The sequence below is a fragment of the Eurytemora carolleeae genome, unplaced genomic scaffold, assembly GCF_000591075.1.
Source record: "Eurytemora carolleeae unplaced genomic scaffold, Eaff_2.0 scaffold168, whole genome shotgun sequence".
Lineage (NCBI taxonomy): Eukaryota > Metazoa > Arthropoda > Copepoda > Calanoida > Temoridae > Eurytemora > Eurytemora carolleeae.
The window spans coordinates 240,888-268,097 of record NW_019396062.1 but is presented as its reverse complement, the minus strand read 5'-3'; the positions used below and the strand labels follow the sequence as shown (position 1 = coordinate 268,097).

General features: G+C 32.5%; 1 protein-coding gene across 1 annotated transcript in view; it reads left to right on the top strand.

Moving 5' to 3' along the window:
• The window catches only part of LOC111708941 (protein scribble homolog), a 79,960-nt gene that overhangs the window by 39,211 nt on the left and 13,539 nt on the right, over positions 1-27,210 (top strand). Inside the window, exons 20-36 of the mRNA XM_023482457.1 lie at positions 115-183; positions 1,169-1,246; positions 1,883-2,181; positions 3,606-3,659; positions 4,596-4,652; positions 5,644-5,776; positions 8,003-8,122; positions 8,203-8,296; positions 9,718-9,796; positions 10,876-10,988; positions 15,284-15,363; positions 15,761-15,886; positions 18,511-18,591; positions 20,496-20,579; positions 22,110-22,205; positions 22,723-22,818; positions 24,371-24,447. Coding sequence (XP_023338225.1) covers positions 115-183; positions 1,169-1,246; positions 1,883-2,181; positions 3,606-3,659; positions 4,596-4,652; positions 5,644-5,776; positions 8,003-8,122; positions 8,203-8,296; positions 9,718-9,796; positions 10,876-10,988; positions 15,284-15,363; positions 15,761-15,886; positions 18,511-18,591; positions 20,496-20,579; positions 22,110-22,205; positions 22,723-22,818; positions 24,371-24,447 — 1,736 coding nt within the window. The remainder of the gene's footprint in view (positions 1-114; positions 184-1,168; positions 1,247-1,882; positions 2,182-3,605; positions 3,660-4,595; positions 4,653-5,643; positions 5,777-8,002; positions 8,123-8,202; positions 8,297-9,717; positions 9,797-10,875; positions 10,989-15,283; positions 15,364-15,760; positions 15,887-18,510; positions 18,592-20,495; positions 20,580-22,109; positions 22,206-22,722; positions 22,819-24,370; positions 24,448-27,210) is intronic.

The window sequence follows — 27,210 nt, the reverse complement described above, 5'->3', positions numbered from 1 at the left end:
TTATTATTATTATTATTATTATTATTATTACTATTATATGATTTTTTTTGGAACTTACTTTAAGTATAAAGTATGAAGGGACACCGACAATTTTCTTTTTTAACATGTGTTTAGGGTGATGACGAGGGAGTGTTTATATCTCGTATAACCCCAGGAGGACCTGCAGATATTGCAGGGTTAAGGGTAAGATTATTTTTTTCACATTTTGTTACAAAAAATCCGTTCTCAACTGATTTCTTTCTGCAAACTTTAATTTGGTGTTGACTTATACTTGAATTTTTTTGTTTGATTCATAATACTACTGTATATAGAAGTTTGATTTAATGCTATGAGAATTCTCGAATTTACATTATTATTTATAATTAACATTTTTTTTATTTAATCCTTGTTTTAACGGACTGTAGACGTAATTTCAAGCCACCCTCATTTATCTTATGATGTATATATATATATATATATTTAATCAGTTATCAACAACTACAAGCGTTATTGGAAACCGCTGGGATTCGAACATGCCTTCTAAAAAAAAAAATATACAATTACGGCCACAGTCCTTTTTAATCCTTCACATTATTTAATAAAATAAACTCTTTTAATTCTAAATTTGAAAGAATGTCCCAAAGTCACATTTTTAATCTAAAAACCCACACAGTACTTAAGTTATATTTTAGCGAAAAAGATTTTGTTTAAAGGGACTCTAAGCGTTATCTAAAGTGACCCTTTATGCTACTTTTGAAACCGTTATCTATTCAATAAAGTGGAAGATATTGACATTTTTTATGTTTTTATTTCTGATCATTCCAATATATAATTTAGACATTTTCAAATTTTGTCATCCTTTGCAATTCGATAAGAAACGTTAGCGCCCAAATATAGATGCACAGGAACGTTGGTAATGCACTAGAAAAAACGGATTTGAAAAATATTAAAAAATGACTGAGATATGGGCGTTTCCGTAAAACCGTTTGGGAAATATTAATGATTTTGGCCAAACAAAACACAATAGAAAAATAACCAGTTTAAAGATACAAAAACTTCATCAAGCAACGCTTTTAAGGGTACTGTTGTGAATCGAGTATTGCGATCTTTGAACGGAGGGTCACTTGAAATTGCGCGTACAGTCCCTTTAAATAAAGAACATTAAAAATCATTTATAATTGTTTTGTAGGTGAATGATAAAGTTTTATCTGTGAATGATATCAGTTGTATAAATGTAGATCATTACGAAGCTGTAGGAATTTTAAAGGTAGGGCATTTTTTACAAGCAATTTTTTTCAAGATCTTAAAATGCCGGCAAATGGATCACTTCTCGGGGTTCCACGTTGGAGAGCTACCACGAACTTTTCTTTTATTTGATTTAAATCTGAAAATTATTTTCCAGAAATCAGAACTTGTGTTGTAAATCTTGGGATCAAGCGCGGCATTGATCTCCATCCTATGCAGATCTACAGAGGCCGAATTCAAAGAATTTGAGCCGCGGCTTAAATATGGTTGGTTCCACTTAAAATTGTATCAAATGTTACAACATTTAAGCCGGCGCTTAATTTAAACCGGGTTTTGGCGGATTTAAGCCGCGGCTCAAATTCTTTAAATTCGGTCTCAGATTGATTTAATTCCTCTTCGATATCCCAGGAGTGACTTACCCTGCTGGGATAACTTTAATTGAAGTAATAATCACTGATCCACAAATTTTAATATTGCCAACATTGGATATCGAGTTCACGCATCAAAATCAGCAATATGAATACAAAAGTTCCGAACTCTGTTTATTTTTGGTTAAAAATACATTCGCATAAGTAAAATGTCCCAATTTGAGCCAACTGTTCTTCATTAAATAGTTACAATTTTTATTTTAGACCAATTAAGATTATGTTATTTTTAGGCTGCCGGTAGCAACATTACAATGGTGATTGTCCGAGAAATTACTAAAGTCCTGCCCTCCTCCTCCCCCCAGACATACACGCCCCCTAAACCTGCCCCGCCCCGTACACACCTCCCACCTGTTCAGACAACCAGCCTGTCTAATCTGTCCCCTGGCGCGTCCCTATCAGGGACCCCCCTAACCACGACGCCCATGTCCACGGTGCCCCTGATGTCCTCGTCTATGAGCTTGTTGTCTGGCACAATGACCCCGTTAGCGACCAGTGAACGCAGGGAGTCATCAACCCTTAATCTCTCCAGGTAGGTCACTGTCAATACAAGCTGATTAAAGGGTATTCATTGGACATGATGAAAGGTCAGTTTCATCAATACAATTGTTATTGGTTTAACGCAAGGCTTGTAAATCCGCAAGTTACTTTTACAGAGAAGCCGCAATTGAAGGTTATTAGTATACAGATAACTTCAACAATTTTACGTAGGCTAAGTTTGTTCTTGAAGCGTGCAACTCTTTAAATGTTGGGTCACTTGGAATAAAGCCAAAAAGTCGGAGCAGAAATTATTAGAATGAGATATCCTTAATCACGATCGCTTAATCTGATTATCCGATGTACACACTTTTGAGTTCACTCTTAATCTTCATTTTTAGGATATTCCTACTGTATAAAAGTTACGTTTGATAACAATTACAGATACAATGCTATATCAGTTGAACTAATAATCGATTGAATTAAAGTAAGCTGTGAACAAGCTGGCTTTTAGAGCATTTAAACAAATATAAATTTAATGAACTTATTAAATAACATATTTTATCACATTTTAGGACTATTGTCATTTTGAACGTTAGTCCTAATAAACATTCATCCATATTTACTTTCGTTCAATCGATGTTTAGTTCAATTGATATGACACCAGAAATAAAAACCGGTTTTTCAAAAGTTAACATGGTAAGTTATGATAACATGGTAAGCTGATTGGTTAAATTTTAAACTTCTTTCTTTGATATCGAATGCCCTGCGTATTAAAATAATTTCGGGTTTAGTAAAACCAGGAGTTTATGCATTAATCCTGATATCCACCATTCTAAAGTTTTCAGCTCATTTCTCATTAATTGCTGGATGACACGAATCTCCTAACAGATTATCCCTGGTTTGTGTTGATTTTGTTGTAAACCAAGATTTATTATGTTTTATCTTAATAGAAGATTAGTTGCTTCATGGTTCAATTACATTTCTGTTTGTTCGAAGCTCGAGATGAAAATATATTATATCAAAGCAATTACATTTCACAAATTAAAGGATATATAAGGTTTAAACACTGGATAATTCAAATCAAGATTCTCCCAAATTCTCTAGTTGAAGGTGTTAACATCTTGGAGAAAAGCAAAGCAATTTCTAATGCAATTAAGGGTTTAACTCTAGTTGAAGGTGTTAACATCTTGGAGAAAATCAAAGCAATTTCTAATGCAATTAAGGGTTTAACTCTAGTTGAAGGTGTTAACATCTTGGAGAAAATCAAAGCAATTTCTAATGCAATTCAGGGTTTAACTCTAGGGACTGCAGGCGTAAATTCAAGTCAACCTTCATTTAAATATGATGAGGAATATATCGCTGTTTTTATCTTAACTTGTTGAATTCTGGCAACTTCCTTCAATATGTCTGTAGTCAAAATCGGGATTTATTTGCTTCGAATTATTAAGATATCTTTTATATAAAATGTTTGTTTAGGGAGAGTGAAGATATGGTCGTGAAAGTGGAGAAAATATTCACAACGCTTCTAAGGAACAGATATAGAACGGTCTGCATTCTTCAAGATGGGGGGAGGGGGTTCACACCGTATCTTATAGAACAATAACTTACAGAAGTTAGGATTTTACAATCGATTTCACGAGCTCAAAACTTTATATTTTTCAAGCAAATATCTTCCTTTTACTTGAAGCAAATAAAGTTTCAAACTTTGTCCGACACTAAATTATCAATAACATCAATAGGATTGAAGAGGATTGTGAAAATTTCTCCAGGTTCCACCTTTTTTTGGGAAAAAATGTTACCTTTTTTAAACAAAGGTGTAAAAAATTCCTTGCCGAGGGGGGGATACATGAAAGACCCAAGAAAATGGGAGGGAAAGCTAAAAAGGGAATGGGAAGGAGAAATGTAGAGAAGGGGAAAGTTAGGCTCGGTAGGGTATTCGAAAGGAAGGAAAGGGAAAGTTTTGGTGGAAAAGAGGAAGGTAGGAAGGTTAGGGATCTACATTAAAATGAATGAAATTTTAGGCACTTTATAACCCGTCAAGTACAGAATACAGTATACAACGTACTTTCCAGATAATTTGATATTAATTCTGGAAATCATATGAAAAGAAAATAATTGGATTAATAAGTTCATCAATATAATAAAGAATTTCTCCCACATATATTTAGGTTTTTTAAATCTTCTCTAATACAGAGACACAAAGAAATATAGATTCTTATGATTACATTTATTAATATCATATTATGGGAGGTTTTCTGTACAAAAAAAGTATGATTATTATATAAATATCAAAAGAAAATGAAAAAGTTATTAAAATAGCTATGGCTGGACCTGACTCGCTGATTTTTTAGGAAACTCATGAGTACCCCGGGGGGCAAGAAATGAAATATTTTTTTCAAAATCTGAATTTTTATTCCGGGGGCAACGCCGGGCACTTGAGATAGGTTTTAATATTTGTTGTACCAGGGATAATAGTGGATTAGGGTTCTCAATAGCTGGTGGTCTAGGAGCTGCACCTTACAGGTAACACATTTTTATTCAAAGTAGAGACATGGAATATATATACATTCGTGTGTGTCTGTGTGTTTACTGTATATATGTATATTACCCAGGGGCGTACTCAGAAATATGACCAGGAGGGTTTAATTTTTTTCCTTTTAAGGGACACCTCAGCACTCATCGGGGCCAAAAACTCCTTTGAAACCATAGATTTTAAATTTAACTTATCCAGGGTGGGGTGGGGCCAGAGGCCCTATTGCCACCCGTCCTTATTGTCCGCCTCTGATGTTACCCATAACTGGTAAAGCATTAAAACAAAAATAAAATATTGCATTTTCCTCAGTGCATGTAATCCTGATTTCGGATCCATTGGATCAGCAAGATTTTGGCTTCCTGGATCAAGATCCGGATCCGGATAGTTCATCCAAAACTTTTGGATTTTGAAGTAAAAAATAAAAAAATTGTGATCAATTTTAAAATAGTTGACATGTACATATCTTGACTGTTTAGGGAGGGGTCAGAGCATCTATACATATCTAAACTGTTTAGGGAGGGGTTCAAGTATCTTTACATTTCTAAACTGTTTAGGGAGGGGTTAGAGCATTTTTACATATCTAAACTGTTTAGGGAGGGGTCAGAGCATCGATACATTTCTAAACTGTTTAGGGACGGGTCAGAGCATCTTTACATATCTAAACTGTTTAGGGAGGGGTCAGAGCATCTAAACATAACTAAACTGTTTAGGGAGGGGTCAGAGCATCTACACAAATTTAAACTGTTAGGAGGGGTCAGAGCATCTTTACATATTTAAACTGTTAAGGGAGGGGTCAGAGCATCGATACATTTCTAAACTGTTTCGGGACGGGTCAGAGCATCTTTTCATATCTAAACTGTTTAGGGAGGGGTCAGAGCATCTAAACATAACTAAACTGTTTAGGGGGGGGTCAGAGCATCTAAACATAACTAAACTGTTTAGGGAGGGGTCAGAGCATCTAAACATAACTAAACTGTTTAGGGAGGGGTCAGAGCATCTATACATATCTAAACTGTCCGAGGGTGGAACTGCTGCTAAGGATGGAAAGCTGGCGGTTGGAGATAAAATCCTTCAGATAAACGGCGTTGATGTCACTGATGCACGTCATGATCAGGTGCGTTGTACATCAAGTCAATGAGACCTTTCTTTACTTAAATATGTACTTGGACATTCTGTTGCCCTCTTGTATTCAGACTGGCTGAATATAGACCTGCTTGATAATATTTAGGCAGTACAGACGTTGAACTTGAATATTTAGGCAGTACAGATGTTGAACTTGAATATTTAGGAAGTACTGATGTTGACCTAGATTATTTAGGCAGTAATCTATGTAAGTAAGATTTATTAGAGATAAATCAAGATCATAATACATATTATAATATGATTAACATTCTCATAAGAATATAATTGAATATATCATGGGTTTTATCACAGATTAAGATAAGTTTATATCATAGGAAGTTTAATTTTCTCTGCATATAGGGAATAGCAGATTTTCTGTATTTCTTCGTTCTAGCATAGTTGACAGTAAATAGTTCAACGTTCCGTAGCTGGTGGTTGTGAGTGACTGGTTCTACCGGGAATAGGGCAGAATGCCTTTGAGATTTTAGACATTTTTTAGCAAAGGATAAACAAAGTTTCTCTCTCCTAATCCTTAAGGTTTCTAGTTCCAGAACTGATAGAGCAGATTGATAATTAACATATACTGGGCCTAGAATAATTTTTAGAGACACCTTCTGAACCCTTTCTAGGGCCTCATCCTGTGCTATGGTTAAAGAGGAACTCCATACTACACAACAGTACTCAAGAATACTACGTATATACGCAATGTAAACTCTAACCAGGTCTTACAGGTTCATACCAATAAACTTGAGTTTACAGAGTAGGGATAATCGGGCATAACTTTTTTTTGCATATTTCTCTTGTATTAGTCTCCCAATCTAGGTTTTCAGTTATCCAGACTCCAAGTAACTTCATTGATTCGACTCTTTGGAGGTTAGAGCTATTAAGTTTGAGTCTGGTACTAAAGTTGGATTTAGATCTGGTGAATAGCATATAGTTGGATTTCTCACAATTAAGCATCATTTTATTCTGTTCAGTCCAGTCTGATATTGTGTTAATACATATCTGAGTGTGAAGGTTGGTCGGAGGGATAAAAATATTATCAATACCAATATCTGATGCAACATGCAGCTTATGGTTATATGAGGATATTCCAGTTGAAAGGTTGGATAAATAGAGAAGTTCAAGTATAGTTAGATCGTCAACATATTTAAATCTGCAGTCATGCAGTATTAACACAATCTGCATTATCATTGCATTGAACTAGGTACTCCAGTACTCCAAGAAGGCAGTACAGATGTTGAACTAGAATATTTAGGCAGTACCTATGTTTACCTTGGATATTTAGGCAGTACAGACATTGACCATGAATATTTAGGCAGTTCAGTTGTTGAACTTGAATATTTAGGAAGTACTGATGTTGACCTAGAATATTTAGGCAGTACATATGTTGAACTTGAATATTTAGGCAGTACAGATGTTGAACTAGAATATTTAGGCAGTACCTATGTTCACCTTGGATATTTAGGCAGTACAGACGTTGACCTTGAATATTTAGGCAGTTCAAATGTTGAACTTGAATATTTAGGCAGTTCATTTGTTGAACTTGAATATTTAGGAAGTACATATGTTGACCTTGAATATTTAGGCAGTACATATGTTTACCTTGAATATTTAGGCAGTACAGATGTTGAACTTGAATATTTAGGAAGTATAGATGTTGACTTAGAATATTTAGGCAGTTCAGATGTTGAACTAGAATATTTAGGCAGTTCAGATGTTGAACTAGAATATTTAGGCAGTTCAGATGTTGAACTAGAATATTTAGGCAGTACATATGTTGAACTAGAATATTTAGGCAGTACCTATGTTTACCTTGGATATTTAGGCAGTACAGATGTTGAACTTAAATATTTAGGAAGTACAGATGTTGACTTAGAATATTTAGGCAGTTCAGATGTTGAACTTGAATATTTAGGCAGTACAGATGTTGAACTTGAATATTTAGGCAGTGCAGATGTTGAACTAGAATATTTAGGCAGTTCAGATGTTGAACTAGATTATTTAGGCAGTACATATGTTGAACTAGAATATTTAGGCAGTACATATGTTGACCTTGAATATTTAGGCAGTACATATGTTGAACTTGAATATTTAGGAAGTATAGATGTTGAACTTGAATATTTAGGCAGTACAGATGTTGAACTAGAATATTTAGGCAGTACAGACGTTGACCTTGAATATTTATGCAGTTCATATGTTTACCTTAAATATTTAGGCAGTACAGATGTTGACAGGCCTGGAAAGGTTTGTAAGACTTGTTGTTGAAAGGGAGAGTTTAGTCCCAAGATCAACTGCTCCACCTTCTCTTAATTCATCACAGGATAAATCACCAAAGGTATAGAATTAATAGCCATTTGTGCAAGGTCCAAGCTTAACAGACTTTAAATCATCAATTTGATTTCTATTTACGTTCAGGTTTTTGGTGTACCGAAACCGTACACTGGACTTTACAGCGCTAGCTCGTACATGGCCAACAGACCTAGCTATGGTTTAAGGTCCAGGGAGCCAGGTATGTTAAATTTTATTCAACAGCAAATTAAATTTTAGTCTCAATAATGTGACCTTTTGATATTTAGACAGACTATCAAACTATCAAAGCGACAACTCATCTCTGATTAGCACGACAGTCGACAGTAATTTTATAGAAAATTTTGAATGTCTCAATCCGACTAAATTTTTCCTTTCTCCATTAAAGGGTATTCTGTTGAATCTTGTGGAACTAGTTTAACGCGGCCAGGCATCGTCTTCCACAGAGTAATCATTTTGGTTTTTAATTATCGCTTTCCTTTCGTCTTCGTACATCATAAAACTAAATAAATAGGGTGGGGGGTGGAGGGGGGCATGAAACCTTTCTTAGGGTCGTTTGACGTTCTGCAACAATATTGGACAGATGAATTCTGTCGTTTTGACGCTAACAGACAAACCAAGAGACAGACAACAGCCAAGTCGCCATGAGAGAAATGAAATTATTATTTGTGTGTATTGTTAGCTAGGGTTTAGTTTTCTAGAAATAGAAACACTGCCTTCAGCAATTCAAACTAAGTTTTCAATCTACTCAGACCCGCTTCAGGGGAGAACTTTGGAGCTTTATTTTATCCTTGTTTCATCTTTAAATAGATATATTTTTTACATCTTTTAAAAAGAGAGATGAGGAATTTTTTTAAAAGCTACAAGACGGAACATTTTTAACCTGATAAAATTCAGCATTTAATAACTTGTTAATATGATAAGCAAGAATAGAGTTAAGGAGGAAATTGCTTCTTTTTCTCATGAAAAAAATACTTAACAAGGATGCACAATGCACATAGCTAGGAAGGCTGAAATTCTGCGTCGGAGCATTTTTCGATGTGTTTCCTGTTATACCCATAAATTTGAGAAGTTATTTAAATTTCAAAATTGTTCATGCTGAACATTTGTTTTATTTCTAATATGCCAAAATTTTACCCTCAGATAAGTCTCAGGTTCGCCCCCCCCCCCTTTTTTTCTTAGGATATGAATTTTGCAAAGTTAAATAAAAATAAACTCTTAAGAAATACAATTTTGAAATGTTGGAACCTTATTTTTATTGAACAAGCTGTAAGTGTAAAATGTTAAGTTTTAAGTTTAAACCCAATGTTTGAAGAAATAAAATGTGTTTAAGTAAGGTTACAAGCAAAAAAGAAACAAAAAGTTTATAAACTCCTGTGTCGTTCAGTTTTTTCCAATTTTTTCTTATGATCCGAATTAGGCAAAATTTAATAAAAGCAAACTTTTACAAAATACAGTTTTGAAATGTTGGAACTTTATTTTTATGGAACAGGCTGTGAGACTGTGTTAATTGTTAAGTAAAAAGGTTCTTATTTTCTTATGAAAAATACAGTTTTGCATGTCTGAACCTCATTTTTATTGAACCAGCTTAATCCCGTGTTTGAATAAATTATACGTATTTAGGTAATTACACTTTGATGAATACAGACAAGGGTTACAAGCTACCTGGGCTGACCAACTCATCTGGAACAGATATAGCTAGGTAATTATTTCAAGGGTCGGAACTAATCAAGAGCGAAATGTAGTTGAACTGTGTACTGATGGTTTAATCGTATTCTTCAGTGAGAATTAGTTAAACTCACTATTCATTAATTCCGACCTTAGGACCAACGAATTAAAATCCAAAAATGATATTTTATGGTTTGAGAAGGTAGACGAACTCAAAGAGGGACAAACCTATTCGTACCTATTTCAACTACTTTATTTCTGCCCCCATTGAATTAAATTCAGATTTTCCTCCATTATTCAGGCTCTGTACATTTTTTCTTGGATTTGCATAAATGACTTCTTTTTATAATGTAAAACCTCCTTCCTCCTCCCCCTAGGGGGTTTTAAGAGACCCCATAAAGTTATTGCAATTTTTTTAAATTTTGCATAGCCAATTCATAACGGTTCCCTAAAAAACTTTGTCTGGTTATGAATGTATAAGATATCTATCATCTTCTCTTTGAAAAGAAATTGTCAATGTCAATCACTGTTCTTGGTAAAAAGTGTTAATTTCTTGCACTGCGTTGATTATGTATGGAGGGTGGAAATGTTATTTTTAAATAAAGAGTCCCTTAAAAGTACCTCAGTTCAGTCCCTTAAATTCTGTAAATAAATTTCTTTAAAATTGTTTAAGATGCATGATGACAATAAAGAAGGTTCTATACTTTAAAACAGGGATCATAATTCTTAGACTTGGCATCATAAATGTTTACACTTGTTTTACAGTTTCAACTAAAGGGATATATTGCCCTAGTCAAATTTTATCTCAGATCGAAACAGGGACATTTATTCTTCCCTGTTCAAAGTTAAAAGTTTGCCAAAATTATCAGACTTTTTTGAAAATGACTTCAGAGGATGGGAAAGTGATAATAGCTTTTTAAGAGATTTTTTTTAGAACTTAATTATTAAATTTCAAAGTACATCCATGCTTTTTTGTTAAATTCGTTCTGATTAATTTTTTATTATTGAATTGAATGAATATTGAATACTAGCTGAAACAAATTTTGGATTATTTATTTGCTTTTCTCCTGTTAAAATTAGGAAACATTCCCTTTAAAACGTATAATAATTAAGGCGAAGTAGTTCAACCCTTCCTGCTGGTGGTATCTCGAACCAGCAGTTTGATTCTATGATCCCTCTGGCAATCAAATCAAAACTCAATCAATCAACAAATGGGCTGGACACAGGTAAATAAATACTGAGAAATACTTATTGGGAAGATTTCCTACGTCGTAGATTAGGATTCATCTATATATAAATTTGGCTTGTCTGGGTGTCTGTTTGTTTGTCTGTCTGTCTGTTTGTATCCAATAAACGTCAAAACGGCTGAACTAATCGGGCCCAAATTTTTTGTGGGACATCACGTGACCACAGGGAAGGTTTATGAATGATCAAAATTTCAAATATTAGTTAGAATAGAATACACATGAAGGATATTGTTGAATCATGAATGAACTTTTCATCACTTGTGGCGTAATCTATGAATTTAATGCAGGAACCACCAAACCTTTGTCAATGAGGCATATAAACCAACTATACTAAAAATGCAGTACACTACAGTTAACACATAAAAGAGGTGTTCGTAATTATCCTTGGTTTTATCAACACTTTACAGTACAGTGCATTGATATTTATAAACTAGCTGAAGGGCCCGGCGTTGCCCGTAGAAAAAAAAGAAAAGAACAAAATTTGAAAAATTTTTTAATGAAAGAAAAAGAAATGTTGAGAGATAAAATTTCGATTGTTTTACCCTACGACACCCCCGAACACCCCTGAGTGTCCACAAAAAAAATTCAGCCCAATCGGTCCAGCCGTTTGGTTGGCTATACGCAACATATTTACACGAATGTCTTGTTTTATTATATAGATAATTAAACTAGGTATTTAAAGTTGACTACTTCTTTAATGCACTCTCGGGCATATAAGATATTAATGAATTAATGAACTTGAGCTGGGTCGCTAAACTACTAATGCCGGTGCAAATCTTGAATCAACGATTCAAAGTGAAAGATTCATGAGGATTTGAATCAGTGATTCATGGTCTAGTCCGGTTGTATAGTGGTTCAGCAACCTTTCTAATTCATTAATTTCAGTTTCTGACCTAAGATAGTGATGTGAATGATGTTTGACTGTTTTTTTTATCATTTTTATTATTCTTTGGTTGTTAAAAAAAATTCTAGGTATTAATTGATAATTGATAAAGACATGTTTATTTTTTCCATATTCTTACTTCATAACTGATTTGTATGTTAGTTCTAGGTATTAATTGATAATTGATAAAACATGTTGATAAGTTTCCATATTCTTACTTCAGAACTGATTTGTATGTTAATTAAGATCAATATATTCTAGATATTTGACTACTGCTAGAATTAAGCTCAATATTTGTTCAGTTATTATTTAAAATTTGATCATTTATTGATCATAATTGATCATAACATTTCATAACGGATCATAACTAAACATTTAAAAATTGTTGATAATTAATGCTGATAAATAAACATTTAGTGAGACTGATAGTCCTGGTCCTGAGCTGATGACTGATACTATACAGAAAGAAATCAGTTTCTCAAGAGCTGATAAAGGTCTTGGTTTAAGTATAGCTGGAGGTCTTGGATCTACACCTTACAAGGTAGTATTATTATTTTTATTTTTATTATTATTATTATTATTATTATTATTATTATTATTATTATTATTATTAATTTAGAAGATGGGCGCGAAGCGCCCTCTAAGGCTAGAAAGAAGGGCGCGAAGCGCCTTGAATTTCTAGTCACTTAAAAAGGGATTATCCAATATAAATGCTTTTTTAGGGAACTTCCAATTACTAAGGGCCGCAAAAAAATTGTTTAATTTTCTCAATTCATTTCTCTTTTGTAGAAATGCAGAGGTTGTAAACAAGAATATATAAGATTAAGATTTCAAAAATAGACTCGAACATGTTTTCTGTGAAATGGTCATTTTACTGTCCAAACTTTGACACTAAATAAACTAATTTCTGTCCTTTTCAACTTTTCCCTTAGAATTAGATTTTTCGTGGCTTTGAATGAATATCTCGCTTATTAGGTTCCAACTTCAAAGGCAAAGTCTTCAAAGAAAAGATTCAAACTTTACATAATCTCCATCCAACGCTTTCAATCATTTTTCACTCTTATCTAATTACAAAAATTTATTTTATAAAAATAAAAGATAAGATTTAATCTTCAAGTTTCTTTTAAATGCATTGTGACTTTTTAAATTTAAAGCTTTAAAGGATTTAATAGAAAAGATGGAAAGGATTATCATCTCTAAAAAGAGACTGTTTGCCTAACTGTAACCTTAAGCTGAAAAATCGTGATTTATTGCTTTTCATCGCTAAAACTCACACCGTATGTTTTTTTAAAGAGAGCTTAGATTTTTTTAGAGAGGATAAATTTTAAAATATTTTAGCCCTTTTTAAAAATATTTTAGCCCTTTTTTAAAATATTTTAGCCCTTTTTTAATATATTTTAGCCCTTTTTAAAAATATTTTAGCCCTTTTTTAAAATATTTTAGCCCTTTTTAAAATATTTTAGCCCTTTTTTAAAATATTTTAGCCCTTTTTAAAAATATTTTAGCCCTTTTTTAAAATATTTTAGCCCTTTTTAAAAATATTTTAGCCCTTTTTAAAAATATTTAAGCCCTTTTTAAAAATATTTTAGCCCTTTTTAAAAATATTTAAGCCCTTTTTTAAAATATTCTAGCCCTTTTTAAAAATATTTTAGCCCTTTTTTAAAATTTTAAGCCCTTTTTTAAAATTTGTTATCCCTTTTTTAAAATATTTTAGCCCTTTTTTTTAAATATTTTAGCCCTTTTTAAAAATATTTAAGCCCTTTTTAAATAATTTATCCCTTTTTAAAAATATTTTGGCCCTTTTTAAAAATATTTTAGCCCTTTTTAAAAATATTTAAGCCCTTTTTAAAAATATTTAAGCCCTTTTAAAAAATATTTTAGTCCTTTTTTAAAATATTTTAGCCCTTTTTTAAAAGTTATACTAAAACTCATGTGGACAGTCTCTTTAGTTTGTTACTGGAGCTTTAGCAAATACTGAGTTTCTTTCACATCTGTATTATTACTTTATATTAACATTTTACCAAGGAAATATCTTTTCAAATACGAGAATAGAATGTAACTCGATCCAGAAAGTTTAGGAAATAAGTTCTATATAAAATATAAACGGCGTATTTGCATAAACCATTAAAGATACACTTTAAGAACAATTGTCGGCTGTTCTGTGATATTTTACGAGTGTTAATAAAAATCAATAACGTCGTTAGCAGAGCTATTTATGAACCATCTCCGACATCGTAGGATTTAATTTCAGCTTGGGTTCTTTTAACAAATTGAATTTTTTTGTTAAGTTCTTCTCTATTGTAATTTTGAACGTTCTTCTATTATTTCGCCCATTAGAGGAATTTAGAAAGAGGTCTTAAGGGATTTAGAAATAGAGATTTTAAAGGGTTTTCGAATGTGGGTTTAAACGGTTTAGAAAGGATATGTACACAGATTAAGAAAGGAGTTAAAGGGATCCGAGAAAGAGTTTAAAGGAGTTTGATGGATAATAGAGGTTAAGGGGTGTAAAAGGGGTTAAATAAAGTTTCAATGGAACAAGTCTACAATTTACATTTTCTGCCAAAATAATGATTATCAGGCCTCTAGTACGATTATTTTTGGCGGAGGCTCAGCCCTGACTTCTACGGAATGATGGTTGATGCATTGTTCGGTCGTTTAGCGTGGAAGTCATATGATCCAACCTATAGGAAAATTGCAAAGAGACGATATTAAAAACTACATCTCTGGATTTCTATAATCGGTTTAACTGAATTTGAATAATTTATTGGGTTTGCTCCTGGTTCCCTAATTCTGCATACTAGAATTCAGAAAGTTTAGTAAATAAGTTCTATGGAAAATCAATCTCCACAAAGTTAACCCCCAGTTAAGAGGAAAGTAATTTAATTTACTTTGTTTTGGATCCCAGGCTTTGTTCAAATCTGTTTAGGTTCAATTGCTTGGTTGATTGGATTTGACCTCAAACTTTGTTGATATTAGTTTTTATTTCTTACTTTATGCACTAAACAGTTTTGCTTTCATGGCAGATAATACAATTTTCTCAAGACTCAGCCTTCCTTGTATATGTTTTTATAAAACAATAGAAATACCACATACAAATAATAAGCATAATGTAGAGCATATAGTGATATGCATATGGCATATGGCGTTTAGTGCATACCTTAAAGGGTATAACAAATAATATATGCCACAGAACATATACTACATATAAAAATCATAATTAATTTATGTTGTTCATAAAGGAGTGAGCACTGATTTTTAGCGTTAGATTTAAGGTTTAGTGTTTTGCGTTTAGCGTGTAGCGTGTAGCGTGTAGCGTGTAGCGTGTAGCGTGTAGCGTGTAGCGTGTAGCGTGTAGCGTGTAGCGTGTAGCATCAAATATTTGTATTTTTAGGAAGTATCTCAAGTATGCTGATCTCTAAACCTGGAATAGTTACTGAATCTATAACCAAAACTACATTCACGGAAACCACGGTAAACTATCAACCTTTTCCAGGCAACTAGCCTTGTGCCGCCCAACTATACCGGACAGAAACCGGTTTCCCAAGCCATTTTTTTTGGACTGCAGAAGACTTTTCTACTTTACAGAAACATCAGAGAGTAATAAAATAAGAATGATATCCACCATTTGATAAAGGTTCAACGAATACCCCCCTCAAATACTCTCCTTATTTAGTTTATAACTTACATTTTAATGTAGGAATTCCTTTTATGGCATTCCTTTTACTTGAAGACCACAATAATCAAATCTGATAAAATACGGTTAATCTTTTTTTTTGTTGTTCATTGCAATGAGAAAATAAACAATTTTTATTTATTGGGTCTGGATCAAATAAAAAAATTCAAATTTAAAATATCTCTATATGTTAAGGTGCAAAGAGTGACAAATACAAAAATTATCGACGAAGTATGTTTATCCCGTGCAGGAGGACCTCTTGGACTTTCCATCATTGGAGGCAGCGATCATTCATGTGTTCCATTCGGAACAGGGGAACAGGTAGCGATCATTCATTTGTTCCATTCGGAACAGGGGATCAGATAGCGATCATTCATTTGTTCTATTCGGAACAGGGGATCAGATAGCGATCATGTTTTCGATTCGGAACAGGGGAACAGATAGCGATCATGTGTTCGATTCGGAACAGGGGATCAGATAGCGATCATGTGTTCGATTCGGAAGAGGGGAACAGATAGCGAACATTAATGTGTTCCATTCGGAACACAAGAACAGGTAGCGATCATACATGTGCTCCATTCGGAACAGGAGAGCATGTAGCGATCATTCATGTGTTCCATTCGGAACAGGATAATAAGTAGCGATCATTCACGTGTTCCATTCGGAACAGGAGAACAGGTAGCGATCATTCATGTGTTCCATTCGGAATAGGAGGATAGGTAGCGATCGTTCATGTGTTCATTCGGAACAGGAGAATAGGTAGCGATCAATCATGTTTTCCATTCGGAATAGAAAATGTAGCGATCATTCATGTGTTCCATTCGGAACAGAAAAGGTAGCGATCATTCATGTGTTCCATTCGGAACAGGAGAACAGGTAGCAATCATTCATGTAGTCCATTCAGAACAAGAGAACAGGTAGCGATCATTCACGTGTTTCATTCGGAACAGGTGAACAGGTAGCGATCTTTCATGTGTTCCATTCGGAACATGAGAACAGGTAGCGATCATTCATGTGTTCCATTCGGACCAGAAAAGGTAGCGATCTTTCATGTGTTCCATTCGTAACAGGAAAACAGGTAGCTGTGAGCTGTACTTTTGTTGACGTCGAGTAGTAAAAAAAACGTTTTACTTAATCCCATAATCTTCTAACCTTTTCTGCTAACTATACTTTTTAAAGTTTTCAATGGCTGAATAGGAAGGATAGCCGGATATCCAAGCCAACAGCAACCGGTTATCCATGATATACTAGCTTAAAATCCAATATAAAACAGCTGCATATCCAATGTGCAACAGCTGGATCCAATGTGTAACACTGGATAGTGGATATCCAATGTGTAAAAGCTGAATATCTAATGTTTAACAGCTGGATATCCAAGATATACTTGCTTGATATCCAATATAAAACAGCTGGATATCCAATGCAAAACAGCTGGATATCCAATTTATAACAACTTTGTGTCCAATCTATACGAGCTAGATATCCAATATAAAACATCATTATATCCAATGTATAACAGCTGGATATCCAAGTGGTAGAAGTTGGATCCATTTGTTGATTAAATATATTTTTAGTTGATATGTTCTGAGAAAAGTTCAGAAAGTTTGAAGTTTGACATTAAAACTTTGATAATTTGCCGCGACCATCAGAATAATCAGTAATAAACATAATTGTCTTATAAACAATATTCATATCATATATTAAAGAGAACCGAGCACTAGTAATACTTACATTTATTAAATGGGACTATACACGAAATTTCATTTTTTATAAAATTTTTATTTATAAAAAGCTTGTGCGATTCACAACGGTACCTTTATCTGATCAAGGGTATATATGATTGGGGTTTTTTTTATCTTAAAGTCGTTTATTTTTACTTCTTGTTGCACTTTATAAAGCCTTTTCTACAGAGACAATTAAGCAAAAAAAAAAATAATTAAACACTTAAAAAAGAAATAACTACACTTCTTCATAGATACTTGAAATTGCGACTTCAGTCACTTTTCAGAAAAATTTTCGCAAATGTCCTCATCGCAAAATGTTTAGATAAATAAATCAGAAAACAGTGCTCTTTGTTATGTTGTAAGCATTTGAATGAAAGCGTTGATTTGAAATTTATGAATGAATAGATGAATTGATGAGTAAAAGAATAAAGAAGCATATATAGTATCTATAAATTGGATGTTTTTCTTGTGTTTATATTCAATAAATATTCAACAGATTCAACAGTGGAGATTTCTCAATATTTATACCATTTATTATATAAATATGAATATTCTTCTTTATTCATTCAATACGTTTCATCAGATATAGACTGCAGAGCACAAAATAGGGATTAAGATTAGATTTGTAGGATATGATACCATAGAATCATATTTATCTCTTAGTTTTCTTTCTCTATCTCTCTCACATAAACACCTAAGCACTTTTTTCTTTCATAAACATTATGCAGCCATTGATTACTTTCATAAACATTATGCAGCCATTGATCACTTTCATAAACATTATGCAGCCATTGATCAATTGAAAGCGTTGTCTTTGATTCTTTGCTGTGATAATCTAATAAACTTTTCTTTTAAAGTTAATTCACAATACAGTATTCATTGGTTAATTGGATTGGTCATTGGCTGGGTAGTTGATAGGTTTATTTATCCGTTGTTTCGTTAGTTATAAAGGTGGTTGGCTGTTTTTTTGTTGTTTAGGCGATTGGCTTTTTTTGTTATTTTAGAGATTGGTTGTTTGGTTGGTTATTTGGGGGATTGGTTGTTTGGTTGGTTTTTATTGGGTTGGCTGTTAAATAGATTGGTTAGGTGATGGGCAGTATAATAGATTGGTAGAGTAAATAAGTAAATCATTGCTTGATTGAAATATTAATTGGTGTATTGATTGATTGGTTGGTTGATTTAAAAATTGGTTGATTTACTGATTGATTGATCTATATCTAGGGTATCTACATCAGTAAGATTATCCCTGGAGGAGCAGCAGCAGCTACTGGTAGACTTAGGATGGGAGATAGAATACTAAAGGTACAAAATCAAATTAAACTTTGATTGTTTTATTTTATTTGCTTTCTTATTTTATTTTATTTTTTTGTTTTATTAAACTTATTTTATTTTATTTTTTTGTTTTATTAAACTTTATTTTATTTTATTTTTTTTTATCCGAGGTTTTGGAATTTATTTAGATTTTTTGGGCTTTCGTTGGATTTTATTGGATTTTATTGGATTATATTGGATTATATTGGATTATATTGGATTATATTGGATTTTATTAGATTTTATTGGATTTCTTTTTTTTTGGATTTTATTTAATTCAATTTTATTTTGATCGATTTGATTTGAATCATTCAAAATAAATTCCAGATCAATGATTGGCCTGTTTATTTTCTTTTCTTCCAGTTGTATCATTTCATCAAAAAATAGTTTTCCATTTTTTAAAATAACTATGGTTGGAAGCTTTTGAAGAGAGGTTTTATCATTAAACTAATCACTTTTGAAGATAGCTAAAGCGTTTTCCAATTCAACCCCACTCCCATTTTGTCCTACATTTTTCACACTGCGTGGGGGACACCCCTGCCCACCTGTATCAGATATTATCATTATTTGTACACATTCTCATCTCTCCAATCTCCATGTTAATGTTCATAATATAATATTTATGTCAAAACAAATCAAAATTATTCACTTAGTAAATTGAAAAACTTTTCTTGGAACACTTTCTAGGGAAATAGTTTTCTTTTTTGGATTGTAAAAAGGTTTATTCCATATCATTTCCTGACTTTAAAATTATTTAGTTTAGGTTGTAGAAAATGATAAACTTTTTGATTAAATTCTCAGAGAAAAGAAAAAAAAATTAAATCATCTCGTTGATTTTAGATCTATACTGAAGTTGTATCAATGGCAATTTTACATTAGTTTTACCCATTTAATTTTTTTTCATTTTAAAATACTCATGAATCACTTGTGAAAGCAAAGATAAGAATCCAAATTCAGCGCCAATTTATTTTTACACAATACTGTATAAAAACCAACTCTACCAACTACTTAATTTGTGCCAAACTTAAATAAAATTTTATTTATTTTAAATGGAAACAGAGACTGTTTTATAGAATTTGAGCCGCGGATTAAATTTAAGTCTCGGAATAAATTTAAGCCGCAGCTTAAATATGGTTGGTTCCACTTAAAATTGTATCAAATATTACAAGATTTAAGCCGTAGCTTAGTTTAAACCGGGTTTTGGCGGATTTAAGCCGCGGCTCAAATTCTTTAAATTCGGCCTCAGAGCAAATAGTTTTGCAAAATAAACCCCCTGAAAAGTTTTCTGGTAAAATGAAAAGTTTAAATTATTGAGGGAAATTATAAAGTTTTCCTCGATTTACTTAAACTTCTGCACTTTGCCAATTCTGAATTGAAAGTTTATGCATGGTTGACTAGCTAGTAGGGTTGACGGTTGGGAATATTTGATTTTAAAACTTGGAATAAACTTTGTACAGAACCGGCTCTTAGGCTTATCATTCAATATTGAATTGGAACCTGTGTTCTGTCCAAGTTCTCCTAAACTCAATACTTGTAGAAAAGGAAATATCACTTTTAGGTTTATAAAAGGGTTTGTAGACTAAATTTGTAAAGTGGCATATCCCATTCACACCTGTTTTTTAGTAGATCTAGAATGACGGAGATATCCTTAGTTTTCTAGCTGAATATTGAGAGTCTTATCATTTGCACTGGGTGTATATTTTACTTAAGTGTCCAGGCATTTAATTTTCAGATACCCCAGGCGCTCAAATAAAGATAACTCCATATTATTCGTCGTTCTCGATCTCACAAAGATTTAAAGGGTACCGTTGTGAATAGAACAGACCCTTCTTTAAATTTAATACATGTCTTCTTGATCTCAAAGCCAATCCCAACTTGATCCCTCTTTTGTTTAGGTGAATGCAGTGGATTTAAAGTGCTGCACACATCAGGAAGCAGTGCTGGCACTTCTGCAGCAGTGTGAAATTATGATTCTACAGGTATGACAATGGAAGCGGCAGTGGTAAGGGCAATTTAGGGTTCAGATTAAGGTTTTACCCAGTCCTGGAACCAAGTTCAGCTTCTTGTCGCTAGTACGATGAGGGAGGGAAGGCAACCTCCCCCGCACAGCTTCCAAACCTTATTTTACTTATTTGCAGCAGTGCGCGTCCCCATTGGGCTCCCCCAAATAGTCTCTATGAATAATCATCCGTTTATAATCGTCAATTTAGATTTATTAAAACAAAATTTTCAAATTCTAACTCTGTGATGGTGTCAGAAATTACTAAAATTTACCCCTGATAAACCAAAAGATTAATGTGCAAGAATATAGAGAAAATAGCTTTTATTTATAGATTTTTTTTCTCAGCAAATCTTGGAACGGCTGTGGCTTTTTTATGAATAGCTTTTACTATTAAGTAGACAAATAAAAAATATTCTTCATAAAATGTTGATTCTAGAAAACATCGCAATTTGTAAATTTTCTTGCTAGTTATTAAGATATTAAAGAAAACAAAACTCTGTTATATCCTAATTATTTTAAACCTATTATTGGGGCTTTTTTACAAGCGCTACAGATTTGAAATAAATATATGTATATAAATCGAAAGATAATTACATTTTCTTAAATTTTAGAGTTGAAAAAATTGCTTAATATAAATGCTACGCTTTTCGTCTGCAAATTGAATTTGGCAGGTTTACTTTATGAAGTAACAGGTTCTGAGACCAATCAGAACCTAGACTGGGAAAACCTTTCCAATCACAGAAATACAAAGGGGGAGGGGAAGGGAAAAGAGGAACCAGAAACGCGATATCAAACAAAACTTACAACGTTTGGGTTTTCCAACCCGAACTTAGATTGTAAATTAGAAAAGAAAAAAATATTAGAAAATGTTAGGGATACTATAGATGGACTACCGTGCTTAAATAGTATAAATTGACGATTATAAATGGAAGATCAATCCCGGAAGACTGTTAGGGGAGGTTCGGAATCCCTATGGGGACGCGCACTGCTGCAAATAGATTAAATGAGGTTCGGAAGCTTTTGCGGGGGAGGTTGCCTTCCCTCTCTCGTACGATCTAGTGGCGTGAGCGGCAACTATATTACGCAAATTTCCTATTAGACATTGGACAACCAGTATGATGCACCCCTGGTAATTGGGTAGATTATGTTACATTGCCAATTTATTTTTATGATCAAAAAGTTATTTTAAAATTACAGAGACTATACTAGCTGTAATAGCGTATGCAATTGAGGGGGCAAGGGCAATTATGAAACAGTACAGATTGCTTTCTAATTCTTAGTGTATTTTGATTTTTTAAATAGATTCACATGAAAATAAAAAAATTGCTTTCGTTGAAAGCTAGCCTGCTAAATTTTTAATAAGGCAAAAAATTCGTTGGTGTATGCCATTGCCCTTCCTAACACTGGTGATACAGCATTACATTGAATTCAAATGTTAATGTTTTTTCTTCATTAACATGATTTAGTTTATGTAATGTTTTTGACCGGAATTAAATCATATGTTCAGGTTCAACATGATCCACTTCCTGTTGGTTTTGCTGAGATTGATATAGTGAAGGGAGTTGGTGAAAAGCTTGGGATGGTTATCAAAGGAGGAATTAAGGTCAGTTGTAGAATGTAGATGAATTAGTTCTAATCAACCTTACGCTAAATTTAATAGCATGAAGCGCACCCCCTCCAACTTTTTTTTGAAGATTATCTGGGTAAAATTCTAAATTGCAAATTTAAAGGCAAGTTTGTTACCTTTTTTGTTACGTTTTACACCCATAATAATCCATTTTCTTCTAGAAATCATTTACTTTCTTCAATTGAGCCAAAAAAAAACCATACAAATATACCCAACTTCTGTGTGGGGGGGGATTATTATCAAAATAATTGGGGATTTTTTTAGAAATATGACTCATACTTCTAAAAAGTTCAATTGAGCTATTTCTATTTATGGATTAAATCTGGCCCCTGTTATGTTATTTTGACTAAAGCATCCTTATTCAAAATTTGAAAAAGAAAAAATGTGAAATAAAAGAATTTATTAAACAGGGTTATCCCTTTTTATTAATTTTTTAATTAACTAATTGGATTTAAAAAGGTTCTCTGCGTTTATTAATTATATCTTTTTACAGGGTTCTCCTGGGAATCCCTTGGATTCAGCTGATGAAGGAGTATTCTGTGTTAGAATAAACCCTGGAGGAGCTGCAGCCAGAGATAATAGAATAAAGGTAGGATCTCTAGTTTAGTCCTGCTGCTAGAGATGATAGAATAAAGGTAGGATCTCTAGTTTAGACCTGCAGCTAGAGATGATAGAATAAAGGTAGGAAATCTAGTTTAGACCTGCTGATTATATGATATCAAGAAGATCTAGTTTTGACCTGTTTTCAAATCACGAAACCTTTCAATAATTTCTGTCTTATTCTATTTTTCTATATAAGAAGAACAGTGCAGTATTCCTAGATAGTATAGTAATATATAGGTTTCTCATAAATCACTGTAGCTCTTTATCAGTGTATTCCTTTGTAGTTTTATCAATTTATCCCTGTATTTCTGTATTTATGTATTTTGATATCAATTTATCTCTGTATTTCTTTATTTATGTATTTTGATATAAATTTATCTCTACATTTCTGTATTTCTGTATCTTTTAATCAGTTTGTCTTATGTATTTTGATATCAATTCATCCCTGTATCTATGTATCTACTATCTCTGTCTTCCTGAATCTGAGTATCTCTGTATTCTTGTATTCCTGTATCATTAAATCCCTTTATTCCTGTTTCTCTGTATCCCTGTGTCCTTGTAACCCTGTTTTCCACTATCCCTGTACCCATATATCCATATATCCCCGAATCCTCGTATCACTGTATCCTTGTATCCCTGTATTCTTATATCCCTGTATCCTTGTATCCCTGTATCCTTGAATCCCTGGATCCCTTTATCCCTGTATCTATGTATCCTTCTATGTATCCTTGTATTCTTGTTACCTTGTATCCTTGTAACCTTGTATCCTTGTATCTGGAAAGTGGAAGTATACTATCCAACCCTTTTCATGTACTCAGTGATTCATCCACACATATCCGTCACGCCACAACTTCTGGAAAACAGCATTCTTAAAAAAAAAAAAACTAGACCTGAAAGTCGAGAAAATTGTATGAGATTGTTTCCTTTCAACTTCCCCATATTATGATATTAAACATTTAGAAAATCCTGATATTTTGCATGATTTAGACTTCAGTGCAGAAATGTGTCTTACATGTAACATGAAATATTTTAAAAGGAACATTCAACTTTTTAAAATTTACCAAAAATAGTTAAATAAATAGCATTTAACTAACATGAGGGAACTCCGAAACCCACCCCCCCCCACCCCACCCAAAAAAAACAAATTAAACGGCAAAAAATGTAATGACAGAAAGTACTATCCAACATTCTGATTCTCAGTAAAATAGTTCAACAACGGTCTAAGATACTTCTATTACGAATGTGTGGTTATTATGTGTGAACAATCTTTTTTAAAAAGCAATTTATACTGATTTTATTTAATACTAGCTGAAGGGTCCGCGGCAATGCCCGTTGGAAAAAAATTGAAATCTTTTTTTTAAATATATAAAAAATCAATAAAAAAGAATTGTAACAAAATCGATTTTTTAAACCTATAGCATGCCCCCCAGCCACCCAGGAGTGTCCACAAATGTCAGCCCATTCGGTCCAGACGTTTGGCCGGCTATAGGCAAAATATATATATGAATGTCTTCTGTTATTATATAGATTTATTTTAGGTTGGGTTGAGAATAATTGAGGTTAATGGACAGAGTTTACTTGGTGCAACTCATCAGGAGGCTGTTAATATACTTAGGTTAGATTTATAATCTTTAAATTATTTATGTTGATGATGTTATATTTGCTGTTAATATACTTAGGTCAGATTTATAATCTTCAAAATTATTTATGTTGATGATGTTATATTTACTGTTAATATACTTAGGTTAGATTTATATTCTTTAAATTATTTATGTTAATGATATTATATTTACTGTTAATATACTTAGGTTAGATTTATAATTTTTAAATTATTTATGTTGATGATGTTATATTTACTGTTAATATACTTAGGTTAGATTTATATTCTTTAAATTATTTATGTTNACTTTTTACATAATTCTTGGTGCATTTTTGATGCAGTTTATACTGCATCATTTATAATGTTGCAATTTTGCACTGTTATGCATAGACAATATTATAAATTCTTTCTTTTCTAATCTGAAAACTTTAATCCCCCCCCCCCTCATAACCGCCAAAAAAGACATGAAAAGATTTTATTTTTCCCTGTTTTCAGATTTCAGAATTATTCAATATTCCTTCAACCTTCACTATATGTCAACATTCTAATAAAGTTTAAGAATTTTATTTTATTTTAAGACAATGATGTTTCAAATTGAATATAAAAATACTAGAACACTAGAATAAAAGGCAGTTAATTTTTAACAGAATGTTTGGGATTTAAAAATCTGCGAGATATTGCTAACATTCTCTGACATATCTTACATTCTGTGAGGTATTCAGAACATTCTGAGAGATTAACAACATTCTGTGACATATTCATAACATTTTGCGAGATACTCCCTAACATTCTGTGAGATCTTCCTAGCATTCTGCGAGATAATATACTACAAGATATTCCCAACATTCTGTGAGATATTCCTAAAATTTTGCGATACAGTCCTAACATTCTGTGAGATATTCCTAACATTCTGCGAGATATTCCTAACAATCTGCGTATATCCCTAACATTTGTGAGGTATCCCTAACGTTCTGCGAGATATTCCTAACAGTCTGTGAGATATCCCTTTAGCATTATATGATATATTCCTAACATTCTGGGAGATATTCCCAACATTCTGTCATATATTCCTAACATTTTGCGAAATATTCCTAACATTTTGTTTCATATTCCTGACATTCTGTGAATTATCCCTAATATTCTGTGAGATATCCTTAGCATTCTATGAGATATCCCTAGCATTCTGTGAGATAATCCTAACATTCTCTAAGGTATTTCTAGCATTCTGTTAGATATTCCTAACATTCTCTAAGATATTTCTAGCATTCTGTGAGATATTCCTAGTATTCTGTGAAATAGTCCACATTCTCAAAGATATTTCTAACAATCTTTGAGATGTTTCAAATATTCTTTGAGAATTTCCTAACATTCTGTGAGATATTCCTAACATTCTGTGAGATATTGCTAACATTCTGTGAGCTATTTTAAATATTCTGTGAGATATTCCAAATTTTCTGTGAGATATTCCAAATATTCTGCGAGACATTCAAAATACTATGTGAGATATTCGTAACATTCTGTAAGATATTCTAAATATTCTGTACATAATTTTGAAGAAAAATATTTCTTAATATCTGAATACTTTTTGTTGTTTAATATTTTGACCAAAATGTTATTATTTTCTTATAATATCTGTCAGAAGAATCTTATCGAAATATCACAGGGCCTCCCTAATTGGTTGGATGTGTATTGTTCGTTTCTGATTGGTATTTGATCCCATAAAACTTTGATAGAACCGCATCCAAACTAGTAAAATGGTTATTCGTTTTTTTTCGAATCCTGCACTTTCCTTAATTTAATAACAGTTTGTTAAAAAACTCAAATTTGCAATTTGTTTATGATATTTTTGCTTTTTAAAAATCTTAAGATATTTTATTTTTAATATCGATCAAAAATCTTAAGATTGATAAGGATGAGAAATTATTTAAAAAATGTTTTCTTGGTGGGATTTAAATTTGACTTTATGATATGTAAATCCTATTTTAAACCTTTGAGTGGTCGGTTTGAACTACCATCTTCTATTTATCCTACTTCAGAGGAATATAGGCTAACATCAGATCAGGGTGTATATTTTTCGGCTTGCTACTTTATTGCCTCGGTTCTTAGCTTTCTTTTGATATGCATATTGCTCATAGTTAAACATTTTCATTTTGGAGGTCATTTTAAGTAATTAGAGATCGTTAGAGGTCACTAGAATGTCAAACACTGGATTCGTTGCTGCTAATATATTCCCTGGGTTCCTAGCTTTTGTTTGAAATGCATAAAGCCATAGTTTATAACATTTCATGCCGATGTTGAAGGTTTTGTTAATTTGTCTTATGATCTTGGTTTGCTGATATTGTTATTATCATTGTTAAAACTATTATTGTTATTATTATTATTATTATTTTTTATGAACATTATAAATATTTCAATTTTATCTTTGTTGAGAAATATTTTCATGATGAAATTAAGGAAAACAGTTTTGTTAATCACTTCTACGTTTAAAATTTCTCCTGAACATGTCATTGGTTTAAACCTGAAGATATTCTATCTATTGTGAAATCATATAATTCACGCACAACCGGTGTACATTTTAACTGTCCCAGTTTGGACTGTACCGCCAATTTACAATTACTAAAGCGGCGGACCTGTGTTTTAAATGACAATCCATTAATAGAATGGGATGGCTGCTATCCATGATTTACTTTCATAAAATTGTTCATTTTGTTTGTGGTTTCTCTGCAAAAGTGACATGCGGATTTCTGGTTACAGAATTGTGAGAATTTAAAACTTTTG